This window comes from Lucilia sericata, unplaced genomic scaffold (assembly GCF_015586225.1).
Source record: "Lucilia sericata isolate MDLA Ls3-8-SP2 unplaced genomic scaffold, ASM1558622v1 Contig001845F_arrow, whole genome shotgun sequence".
Lineage (NCBI taxonomy): Eukaryota > Metazoa > Arthropoda > Insecta > Diptera > Calliphoridae > Lucilia > Lucilia sericata.
Window position 1 is genome coordinate 32,792 of NW_023995739.1, and position 13,754 is coordinate 46,545.

The following is a 13,754-nucleotide window of genomic DNA, read 5'->3' on the forward strand; positions in this document are numbered from 1 at the left end:
TTGAAAGAAAACCTAGAAAAAAATATCAAGGAGAAGAACTATACTGTCATGGTATATGTTAGACAATAATAATAGTGAAGGAAAATATACTTTACATTACAATTATTTTTGGTATAGAATGTACGTAAATGTATATAATTTTATACAGATTTTTTTTGTTTTCTTTAAAACTACAGAAAAAATTAAAACCAAACAAAAAGATACAAAACAATTGAATATATAATTTGAAACGAAATGAAAGAAAAATAGTTTAGGTTTTTTTGTTAGTTTATCGTCCGTAATAAGAATGCATTACAATTTGAACAAATAAAACGGAAACAACATTTTTGCTATTTCATAGTGACCGACCGAATATGCAATTTTAGCTTAGGCCGAAGCTAAACTTGAAATATGCATTAAAAATACGTTATTTTGAAATCAATTTTACTAAATTTCAATTGAAATTTAATTATGAACTATCTGCCCAATAAAATCTAGTCTTCTTTAGCACTTCCCCCCAGAACATGTTTACACGTGTTATAGATAATGATCAGCAATAAATTACAACACTCAAACGTTAGAAAATTATTTTGAAAAGTAAAACAGAAAAAAAACAATCAAAATCTATACTGTTAACTTTACTAAACAAAAAAAAACTAAAAAAAACAAAAAAGAAAATTTGATTGATGTTTTTGCCCATCAATGCCTAAATAATTGTTGGCCATTAAAAACAATATAGAAATAACTTGCTAAAGGACTTACTGCCGTTAATGTTATTCTATTCTTAACGAACAATACGTCAAAGTGAATATCTATAATTAGCATAGATTTGTTAAAAATAGTAACGAAACAAAAAAAAAAGAAACTTTTGCCGACATGCTCTATTATACTTAAGTTATTTCAAATATTGAAACTAAATTGCCAAGAGAATATTGGTATTGCTACGCTTGAAATACGAAAATATTTAAGTTTTTTATTTTGCCTATTTTCGAAAACAAAGAAAAATAATATACTAGCAAGGAAATGTGGGTGGGCCAAAAAGGAAGAAGAAAAAATCCCCTAAAGGAAGTTGGCCATTTTAGTGTTGTTTATTACTGCTAGAATTTTGGTGCAAAAATAAAATAATTTTCTTGTTAAGAGCTTTTTACAGCTGTTTTGTTTGTTCTTTTATTTTATTTATTCGTATTTTTTGAAGACATTAATATCCGACATGCAAATATTAAAAGAAAATTGATATTCCTTTCTGTAGAGAGTTTCTTTTTTGTAGCCTCCAGCTTATTTATTACTATTTTTGTCTGGAACAAATAGAATATTTAAACTGAAAAAAAAAAAAACAAAAAAATCTTTGCAGGGGCCTTAGAAAGGAATTAATCAAAAGTAGAATCATTTCATTTATAACTAACTAACTAACTAACTAACTAACTAACTAACTAACTAACTAACTAACTAACTAACTAACTAACTAACTACTAACTAACTAACTAACTAACTAACTAACTAACTAACTAACTACTAACTAACTAACTAACTAACTAACTACTACTAACTAACTAACTAACTAACTAACTAACTAACTACTAACTAACTAACTAACTAACTAACTAACTAACTAACTAACTAACTAACTAACTAACTAACTAACTAACTAACTAACTAACTAACTAACTAACTAACTAACTAACTAACTAACTAACTAACTAACTAACTAACTAACTAACTAACTAACTAACTAACTAACTAACTAACTAACTAACTAACTAACTAACTAACTAACTAACTAACTAACTAACTAACTACTAACTAACTAACTAACTAACTAACTAACTAACTAACTAACTACTAACTAACTAACTAACTAACTAACTAACTAACTAACTAACTAACTAACTAACTAACTAACTAACTAACTAACTAACTAACTAACTAACTAACTAACTAACTAACTAACTAACTAACTAACTAACTAACTAACTAACTAACTACTAACTAACTAACTAACTACTACTAACTAACTAACTAACTAACTAACTAACTAACTAACTAACTAACTAACTAACTAACTAACTAACTAACTAACTAACTAACTAACTAACTAACTAACTAACTAACTAACTAACTAACTAACTAACTAACTAACTAACTAACTAACTAACTAACTACTAACTAACTAACTAACTACTAACTAACTAACTAACTAACTAACTAACTAACTAACTAACTAACTAACTAACTAACTAACTAACTAACTAACTAACTAACTAACTAACTAACTAACTAACTAACTAACTAACTAACTACTAACTAACTAACTAACTAACTAACTAACTAACTAACTAACTAACTAACTAACTAACTAACCTAACTAACTAACTAACTAACTAACTAACTACTAACTAACTAACTACTAACTAACTAACTAACTAACTAACTAACTAACTAACTAACTACTAACTAACTAACTAACTAACTAACTAACTAACTAACTAACTAAACTAACTAACTAACTAACTAACTAACTAACTAACTAACTAACTAACTAACTAACTAACTAACTAACTAACTAACTAACTAACTAACTAATTAACTAACTAACTAACTAACTAACTAACTAACTAACTAACTAACTAACTAACTAACTAACTAACTAACTAACTAACTAACTAACTAACTAACTAACTAACTAACTAACTAACTAACTAACTAACTAACTAACTAACTAACTAACTAACTAACTAACTAAACTAACTAACTAACTAACTAACTAACTAACTAACTAACTAACTAACTAACTAACTAACTAACTAACTAACTAACTAACTAACTAACTAACTAACTAACTAACTAATTAACTAACTAACTAATTAACTAACTAACTAACTACTGGTTTTACTCGTCATCAATCTGTTATTAAGAAACTGGACTGATCTACACTAGAGTCTGTAAACTGATTAAAAGTGAAGATCTATAGACAAAAGTATAGACAGTTCGATAGTTATGCCTGAATGCTTGTCAATAGACAAGACTGATCTATAATCAAGCATAAAGAATTTTCTTATCAAGACTATAGACTGATCCAGAGTATGGAGTGATTTATAGTAACGACTATATACTGCCCTACCGTCAACTCTACAGACAGATACATTTGTAGATATTTACATTCAGAATTATAGACGGTCCATTATTTCACCTTGCCTCCATACAACTGAACCTTCCGAATAGGGCTTTTGAGTTCATAATTACTTATGTTTAATAAACTCGTATCTCGACAAAGACCCATTTGACCTTAGCTAACTAATTGTAGGATCGTCATCAAGTTTTAATCATAAGAAAACTGAACTGATCTATATTACAGACTACAGACTAATCAAAAATCAAGATCTATAGACGATACTACAGACAGTAACTATTGTCATGGCAAAAACTTGTCAATAGGCAAGACTGATCTAAATTCAAGCATAAAAAGTGATCTTATCACGACTATAGACTGATCCACTGTGTAGACCAATCTATAGTTAGGACTGCTTATATACTGTCATACAGCTAACATTACAGACTGATATATAGTCAAGACTGATCTGTGGTCACGAATATGTCTATAAGTCTATTGTATTCGAGACTGGTCCATAGCCAGGACAACAGGCTGGTTTGCACTCTAGGCCATAGTCTGATCTATAGACTGTTATAAAGTCAATGCTATAAACTTATCTTTACTACAATCTATAAGCGGATGTATAACATGCAACACGAAAAAATATGATCATTTACGGACACCACTACGTGATGATAGAGCAAAAGAAAAAGATTTGCAGTCATGCCATTTCTTTGGATCCCCAAAGTTTTGAGGCTTCGATGACTTTTTTGCAAAAAAAAAGTAATCATTTTCTCAGGCTTATATCTTCGGAATTTTGATTTATTCCTTGAGCTTGTAGCTCTTGTCATGTAAAATCAAATTAAATTCATCTTTTTCAAAATCAAAATTGCAAAAAACCTGAAAAGTTTAAAGTTTAAAAAAAATCAATTGCTTCTCTTAATTAGGCGAATACTTAATATTTGTAATATCAATAAATCATTAACACGTATACGTACAGGTGTCGTTAATAAAAACAGAGCAATTTCACAATGTAAAACTTTCCACCTGAAGTGTAAAAATGAAAATTAACTGTTTTTGGTTTTATTAATCAAAATTCCGATCAATTTGCAAGATGTGAGCCTGAGAAAAAATTTGCAAAAATTAAAATAAAAGAGAAATTTGTTTATTACTGTGTTCGAGAAATTATATATTTCGGATGTAAAATAGAGATCATATTATGGATCAAAGTAAGTCGGTTGTTAATGGCTAGCTAATATTACTCTATTAAAACTCAAACCTTTAACAAATATCAAATAATTGTTAACAGACTTAACTAAAGGCATTATTCCCTACAAACTTTATTAAATTATACAAATTGTCTCAATATTTCAAGGATTTCTTTTGTAAAGCTCTTTCAAATTAAGTTGTGAGAGAAAAACAAGCCTTAATATTATTTATTAAATTTTAAATTTCTGTCTACTTACACCAGCTGCTTTAAAAATACAAGTTTGTTTCTTACTAACAAGTTGTTTTCGTTTCAGCCAGATAGAGTAGAATTAAAATTAAAAACAAGCAAAAGGAAAAAAAAATGGAAAAAACTCTCAATTTGGTCTATACTTTTGTTAAATAAACTACGTGATACGAATTTAATGTGTGTATATCATGTTGGTAGTTTGTGTTCGTTGCTTTTGAAAATAATACTGGGTCTGGTGGTCACAGTTTTTTAGACTTTTACGTTTTTTTTATACGAAATTAAATAGACAATAACAATCATCTCAAGGATAATGCAATAAGGGTCAACAAAAAAAAAGCAGAAAATAATACATTCATAAGTGTCTATTTGCAGACAATAAAATAATTTCAAATTATATAGCAATTTTGGTGGTGTTTGTCTGCCATTTAGGCTTTAATTTTCTTGGAATATGTAAAAAAATGGTAATTCTTGAGGATATTGTTTAACTAAAGAGAGAATTTTTAAATTTATTTTGTATACAAATTTTTAAAGCTAAAGTCATTTGGAGAACTCAATATTTTAATTATTGGAAATTTGTTCAAAGATTTATGTTTAAATATTTCCTGTTTGAGATGATTTTGAAATCAATTTTAAATGAAACTTAATTTCTCTGCCTTATTAAACTTTTTTGTTGCTTATTTAGTTTTAAATTGCTACATTTTGCTTTGGAAATGTTTGTTGTTTCCAACAATTTTTAAATTATTAAATAGAAAAAAATATATCTTCTTATAATGCTTTTAAACTATTACGTTTAGCTTCATTAACCTTAATGTTTATTTTTATACATTTGTTGTATTTTTAGCTTAAGGATATTTTCATAATTTTTTTCTTTTTGTGTTGAAATACATATGTACAGTTCGTGAGAAATGCTAAAGCAACTAGAATTTTAAATAATTTAACCATAGTATTTGACCGAGTTTGAAAGAGTAATCCACGTCATATCTAATTGAAATGCCTGCAGGGTCATAGGTCGAATTTTAAGAGATCAATAGTTTTAGTAAAATACTTTTGAAACACAATTATTGGGACGAACGACGAATTTCGTATAGCACGACGAACTAGTCGACAAAAATTCATTGCGTAAATTCGTCGAATGGAACACAATCAAATTATTCTTACGGCGAATTCGTTTCAAAATTTGTTTGTTCGAAATTGGAAAAAGTAAGAAAAAGGTACAAAAATTATATTTTTGTGAATCTTCACGATTTTGAGATAATTTTAACAGCTTTAAAATTTATTCGAACATTATTTCGAAATTGGAAAATGTAAGAAATTGGCCTCGAAAAGAACTAAAATTATATTTTTATGAATATCTCCAATTTTGAGATTATTTTAACAGCTTCAAAATTTTTTCGAACATTACTTCGAATTTTCGAACTTATATTAAATATTCCAACATTATTCCAACATGTCATCAAGTGTACTCCAGACTTCCAAATTTCAGACAATACGTGCCACGAGAATTGGTTTTAATGGCTTTAAAAATTTTTCGAACTTAAGTTTGAATTTTCGAAAATTTTATTTTTAGTTTTTATGGCCCAGAGATTATTTTAAGAGCATAAAAAATGTTTCGAACATAACTTCGAATTTTCGATTATAATTTCAAATATTCGAACATAATATTGTATTGTCATTAGCTGTACTCACAATCTCCAAATTTCAGCAAATTCGGGATACCGGAATTGGTTTTAAAACAATTAATTCGTCGTTCGTCTGAGTAAGAAATAGAAATAATCCTATCGCATAGTTCGTTACGTACGACGAATTTCGTCATACGCAATGATTGTATACATTTTCATATACCCAAGTGTGTTCTATTTCTGACGACGAATATTCGTTCCGAAAAATTCGTCGTTCGTCTCAATTGAGCGTATACTTTTATTTAACTAAAACTAAAGTTTCATATATTTAACTGTCAATTTAGATTTATAATTATACCCTACACTTTTACTGGGGACGTTATATTGGGTTTTGTGCTGATGTTTATAACGCTTGGCTTTCGAATAATTTTCTGAGTCGATTTATATATGTCCGTCCGTCCGTTCATGTAAACCTTATAATCAAACTACAGCTCCCAATTTAGAATATAATTCAATGAAATTTGCAACAATATCTCTTATTCTGCCAAGGACGAAGGTTATAGTTAAAAAAATTTAAATCGATCCATTAATTTACCTAGACCCCATACTACTGAACCTCCCGAATAGGGCTTTTGAGGTCACAAATATGTTTAATACTTATATTGGTAACCAGACAAAAAAGTAGCACAAGTAAGTTTTTTAATAACTTTAATGACCCTGCCTAATTTTGTAACGATCGGGTCTCACTTGACCCTAGCCCCCATACAAAGACAACTTCAGAAAATGAGTTAAATGCCCACAAATCGCTTAAAAAGGTTAAAAGGCTATACCCAACAAATTTTATGAGCATCGGTCCGCGATCCCCCCGATATAAAACCTCTTTCAGAAAATAAGTTTTTCATCAATAAATTGCTTAAATATAAAAGATAAATTTCTAATTTATCGAAATTGTAAGTCCTTCGATACCAAACTGTATACACTGGGGGTAGGCATGGACATCGAAGGCGCCTTAAATAACGTACATACTGATACTCTTATCCAATCTTTAGATCAGTTTTATATTGACCGGATGCTCAGTAACTGGATCATCAACATGCTAAAGAACAAACGTATAAGATGCGAGAAAAATGGTATTTCGCGGTACACTCTTTACTTAGATAACCACGACTAATAGCCTTCTAAGGGCCCAAACCGAAACAAGATTTAAATCTGCCTTAATACTTGTAAGGATAAAGGATCCAAATTACTTGTGTAGAAGGGCTGACGAGGCCATGAACTGAGCTCAACCTTAAACAGGGCTCAACACAGAAATTGTTTACCTAATCGCAGCACTAGCTTGAAGACAGAAGTTCGAGCAATAACGGAATACGTAAAATGGATTAGAATAAATATGGCGCCAACAGGGCTTAACATATTTACCGACAACCAGAAGCAATAAGGGCGCTGTCAGGTGATAAAGTTAAATCTAAGACAGTATTGGATTGCAAGAAAGCTCTAACCGAATACTCTCCCAGAGGTAAGGTTTACGTTATACGGATACCTAGTCAGTCGGGAGTGGTCGGCAACGATGATCCTATGGCGTGACCCTAACAAGATCAAGACGAGAACCCTCCTCAAAATGAGCATGTCAGAAGTTAGTATGATGGTACATATTCTGAGTGGACGCACAGGATTACTGGTACAGTTATATAAAACTCAGGCAAATGTAGATCATATAGAGAGGACAGTGAAACTCTGGAGCACATACATATCTGTCAGAGACTCTGGAAAGGATCACACAATATGCCCGAATCACTTTAGTACACCGATTGCTCACCTAAGCTAATGGTGAAGGTGGTTTTCAACGTGCGAGAGATAGCTTGTGCGGTTCAGAAGTGGTGAAGACCATGAATCGGTGGCATTACTCAATGGCAGATTGTTATGACACTAAACAAGAGTTATTCAAGCAGCAATTTAAAAATACTTGCGAATAGTAGGATTCATCAAAAATGCTGCTTGATCGAGGCCAAAGCCGAATATCGATAGCTCTAAGTTGGTTCGTTTAAAACGAACCTAGAACAAGAGCACATAATAGCCTAATAAACCATCATGGTAGTGCTCTAAATTATGTTGCGATACTTAATAAAATCTATTTATAAAAAAGTTATTGGCAATTGGCAATAACTTGGCAGACTACTAATTGGTTTCCACCGTTCTTTTTTTGCGGATTCCAATTGATCAAAAATATGGAAATGGTTGCTATCAAAAATATTGTACAAAGGATTCAAAAGCTAAGATTTTTCTTAAAAAGCATTAATTTTAATTCAAATTAAAGTTCAACATTTGAGTTTCCCTAAGCTGAATTAAAATTTTTGACAACTAAATTAAAAATTAGTTTGAAAGTTTAGCTGAATTGAAGATTTTGATAATTTAGATTAGCTGAATTAGAAAAATTTTAAATTTACAATCAATTACGTACAAATAAGCTATAAAATTTATATTCAGCTTTGCTGAATAACTTATTTATTAGCTGAATTGAGAATTTCAAGCAAAAAGGTGTGTTAGAGATTTAAGAGGTTCACTGAATTAAATATTTCTTAAGCTGAATTAAAAATTCCCTAGAAAATATGAAAATTTTTGAAATGTTCATTAGCTGAATTAAAGATTTTGTTTTAAAATTTAAAATTAAATATCAACTATATATAAATATACTATAAAATCTGTATTCAGCTGTGCTGAATAAGTTTTTTATTAGCTGAATTGCCAAATTCAAGCAGAAAAGTTTGTTAGAGATAAGTTCTCTGCAGATAAATTGTTTTATTTTAAGCTGAATTGAAAATTTTGCAGATGAATTAAAAATCTGTTTTGGGAAGTTTTGCTGTATTGAACATTTTTTTAAAATTTCATTAGCTGAATTAAATTTTTTGTTCTAAAATTTAAAACTTACAATCACTTATGTCTAAATAAGCTATAAAATTCACATTCAGCTGTGCTGAATTACTAAATTATTAGCTGAATTGAAAATTTCGAGTACAAACTATGGTTAGACAAAAATTGCTAAAATTATGGACCAAATTTCCTTATATTTATACTATGACTCGCTCCTATAGATAACCTTATCTTTAATAACGAAGTGTATAAAGTAAATAAGTTCCATTAAAATTCAGTAGTTGAAATCACGCATCATTTAGCAACTATAAGTAAAAATAAATTTTACCCCAGAAAACAAAATTGTTGCTTCGTTTCTTAATAGAAAATAAAAATATCAAAAAAAAAAAAAGGAAAAGGATAATAACTACTAAATAATGCCATGTGTTAGACACTAACAAAAAAGGAAACTAAATTTACTATAAAGGGCCAAATTCACTATAGAGCCGACAGTATAATACTCTACACCAAGTATGCTCCAAATCCCTCTTCAGATCCACTTTATATATGCAAGTCCTTCAATCTTGCATATAAAGTCTACATTGCCAACCAGCCGGACGGACATAGCTTAATCAACTCAGAAACTGAGGGGTCGCTAGATTGGTCAGCACAAACGCATAATATCTTCCCCACCATAATGGTGTAGGGTGCCGAAATAACAAATAAATTAAAAAAAAAACTTCAACTTAAATCTTTTAAAATTTCATTAAACTTACACTCAGAGATTTAAAGAGCGGCATTGTTTGGGGTCCCAAAATGAATAACATATAATCGGAGCGTGAACAATTAAAGTTTGGATTTTCTGGATGACATTCATGCATGTCATCATAGTAATTGCTATCATCAGCTAATTTTGTATTTTCTCCAATGAGATCAGCATTTAGTATAAATGGAGAGGAGGATGCTGATGATAACATCGTGGAGGTGGTACTACTAGTGGTGGTGTTGATGATGTTGTTGTCGTTGGCAGGATTTGAAAAATTTGTAAAACTGCTACTGCTGCTGTCGCCAAATAATGACGACGACGACAATGATGGTATGGTATAATTTAAAATACTATCGGTGGGTGGAAACAATGTGGTTGTGGTTTCATTGCTGATACTACTGGTTAAATTTGCGGCAGTTGTTGCTATTGTTGTTGTCAACCATTGTGTGGCATAATCAACAACAGCCGCCGTGGCATTCACTACCAAATCCGTGAGCAACATTGTTGTGTCCGTGGTGTCATTTTGTTGTTGGCTCGCGTAGGCAGACGATGACGACGTTGTAATGGCGGAGTAGGAGGAGGACAATAGCAGATTATCATTATTAGTGTTATTACTTTGATTAACATTTTCTATTATATTTGTTATTGTGGCTGTCGCATTTAAATTGTTCACATCAAACATTTCAATCATATTTTGTTTGGGGGGGCGGTTTTTTTCTTGTTACTTTTTGTGTTTTAGTACTTTTGTGCTGGTCTTGTGTAAATTATCTGATATTTCTTGGAAATTCTTTTCTTTTCTTCACTTTAACATTTTAGCTTTATTCGAAATAGCTTTGGGTTATGTTTATTTTGTTTTTCTCATTCAAAACTTTATCTTGTTGAAACTTCTAGGAAATTTTCTGAAAGTAGAGATTGAGAGAAAAATACATTAAATTAAGAAATTTATTAAAGGCGGCTTTTTATTATATCTAAAACTTAATTTTTTCTTAAATTTCTTAAAGAATTAACTTTTCATATTAAAGCTTTTCGCTATTAATGACATTTGTGATTTATAATCTATTGTTTCATATACCAGTTTTCATGCAAATTTTATAAGACGAATATATAAGTACATAATTTTTGATATCAGTAAATCAATGCAATGTCAGCTGTAAAATTGCAGTAGAAGTGATATAATTACACCAGCCGACAAATAATTTTTGATCCAACGCAGCTCAATTCTTTCGAAAAGTAAACTTTGGTTTGTAAGTTAAAATTCGTAGACCTGTGTTATTTAAACTAAGGTTATCGACACGTATATTTTATCCTAAACAAATAATGGAAAGGGCGTTCAGAAGTCTGTCAATTCAGATTCCTACAAGAAGTAACTACTGAGGAATACGACTATCTAAACTAACTAACTAACTAACACTAACTAACTAACTACTAACTAACTAAACTAACTAACTAATAACTAACTAACTAACTAACTAACTAACTAACAACTAACTAACTAAACTAACTAACTAACAACTAACTAACTAACTAACTAACTAACTACTAACTAACAAACTAACCTAACTAACTAACTAACTAACTAACTAACTAACTAACTAACTAACTAACTAACTAACTAACTAACTAACTAACTAACTACTAACTAAATAACTAACTAACTAACTAACTAACTAACTAACTAACGAACTAACTAACTAACTACTAACTAACTAACTAACTAACTAACTAACTAACTAACTAACTACTAACTACTAACTAACTAACTAACTAACTAACTAACTAACTAACTAACTACTAACTAACTACTAACTAACTAACTAACTAACTAACTAACTAACTAACTAACTAACTACTAACTAACTAACTAACTAACTAACTAACCTAACTAACTAACTAACTACTAACTAACTAACTAACTAACTAACTAACTAACAACTAACTAACTAACTACTAACTAACTAACTAACTAACTAACTAACTAACTAACTACTAACTAACTAACTAACTAACTACTACTAACTAACTAACTAACTAACTAACTAACTAACTACTAACTAACTAACTAACTACTAACTAACTAACTAACTAACTAACTAACTAACTACTAACTAACTAACTAACTAACTAACTAACTAACTAACTACTAACTAACTAACTAACTAACTAACTAACTACTAACTAACTAACTAACTAACTAACTAACTAACTAACTAACTAACTAACTACTAACTAACTAACTAACTAACTAACTAACTAACTAACTACTAACTAACTAACTAACTAACTAACTAACTAACTAACTACTACTAACTAACTAACTAACTAACTAACTAACTACTAACTACTAACTACTAACTAACTACTAACTAACTAACTAACTAACTAACTACTAACTAACTAACTAACTACTAACTAACTAACTACTAACTAACTAACTAACTAACACTAACTAACTAACTAACTAACTAACTAACTAAACTAACTAACTAACTAACTAACTAACTACTAACTAACTAACTACTAACTAACTACTAACTAACTAACTAACTAACTAACTAACTAACTAACTAACTAACTAACTAACTAACTAACTAACTACTAACTAACTAACTAACTAACTAACTAACTAACTAACTAACTAACTAACTAACTAACTACAACTAACTAACTAACTAACTAACTAACAACTACTAACTAACTAACTACCTAACTAACTAACTAACTAACTACTACTAACTAACTAACTAACTAACTAACTACTACTAACTAACTAACTAACTAACTAACTAACTAACTAACTAACTAACTAACTACTAACTAACTAACTACTAACTAACTAACTAACGAACTAACTAACTAACTAACTAACTAACTACTAACGAACTAACTAACTAACTAACTAACTAACTAACTAACTAACTAACTAACTAACTAACTAACTAACTAACTAACTAACTAACTAACTAACTAACTAACTAACTAACTAACTACTAACTAACTACTAACTAACTAACTAACTATAACTAACTAACTAACTAACTAACTAACTAACTAACTAAACTAACTAACTAACTAACTAACTAACTAACTAACTACTACTAACTAACTAACTACTAACTACTAACTACTAACCTAACTAACTAACTAACTAACTAACTAACTAACTAACTAACTAACTAACTAACTAACTAAACTAACTGACTAACTAACTAACTAACTAACTGACTAACTAACTAACTAACTAACTAACTAACTAACTAACTAACTAACGAACTAACTATCTAAGTACTACTTCGGATTTTTAATAAAGTCTTTGAAATCGGATGGGAAATGACAAATATATGGCTCACGAATTTACCCCTTTTTGAGCGCCCATAGCGCTACCTCCTCCCCTAGAGGAGGTGAGGGGTCCATTCACAATACTTTTTGGCTACGACTATGTACAAATTTATCCCGATTGAACAATCCGTTTTGAAATGGCAGATTTTTTCAAAAAATTTCTATTCTGACCCACTGCGCAATGTACTTTTATAATATTATTTCTTGATTTAATAGATTTACATATGGTTGATTAAAAACTTACAATTTATTTTATAAATATTTAAACGCTGAAGTGTATATGAATATTATATGTATAACACGTTTGCTATTAATTATTATTGAAGGTTAGTTATTAATTTATTAAAATATTTCAAAACACTTCTCTAGAAATAACACTTTATTTAAGTAAGACTTTTCAAAAATTATTATTTTTTTTGGTAACTAACACTTTAAAATTGTTTTTCTTCTTAATTTTTTATGGAAATTTTTTAATTTCAAAGATAAAGATTTTTTATATTTTTTTTATATAAATTCCAGCTTGATATTTATAGCATTAATGAAATTTATTGAAAACAATATTCACTTAAAAAATCGAACAACAACAAAAAAAGCCAACATTTACGCGTTTTAATTTCACATACTAAAAGTATTCATTGGTTTTACTACAATTACCGTGAAAAA

General features: G+C 29.1%; 1 protein-coding gene across 1 annotated transcript in view; it reads right to left on the minus strand.

Moving 5' to 3' along the window:
• The window catches only part of LOC119612847 (neuropeptides capa receptor), a gene marked incomplete at its 3' end in the record, with an annotated part of 29,246 nt that extends 15,808 nt beyond the window's left edge, over positions 1 to 13,438 (minus strand). Inside the window, exons 1-2 of the mRNA XM_037968719.1 lie at positions 13,336 to 13,438; positions 9,766 to 10,654 (exon numbers count right to left, since the gene is read on the minus strand). Of these exons, the coding sequence (XP_037824647.1) occupies positions 9,766 to 10,446 (681 nt within the window). The remainder of the gene's footprint in view (positions 1 to 9,765; positions 10,655 to 13,335) is intronic.
• Between the last annotated feature and the right edge of the window lie 316 nt (positions 13,439 to 13,754).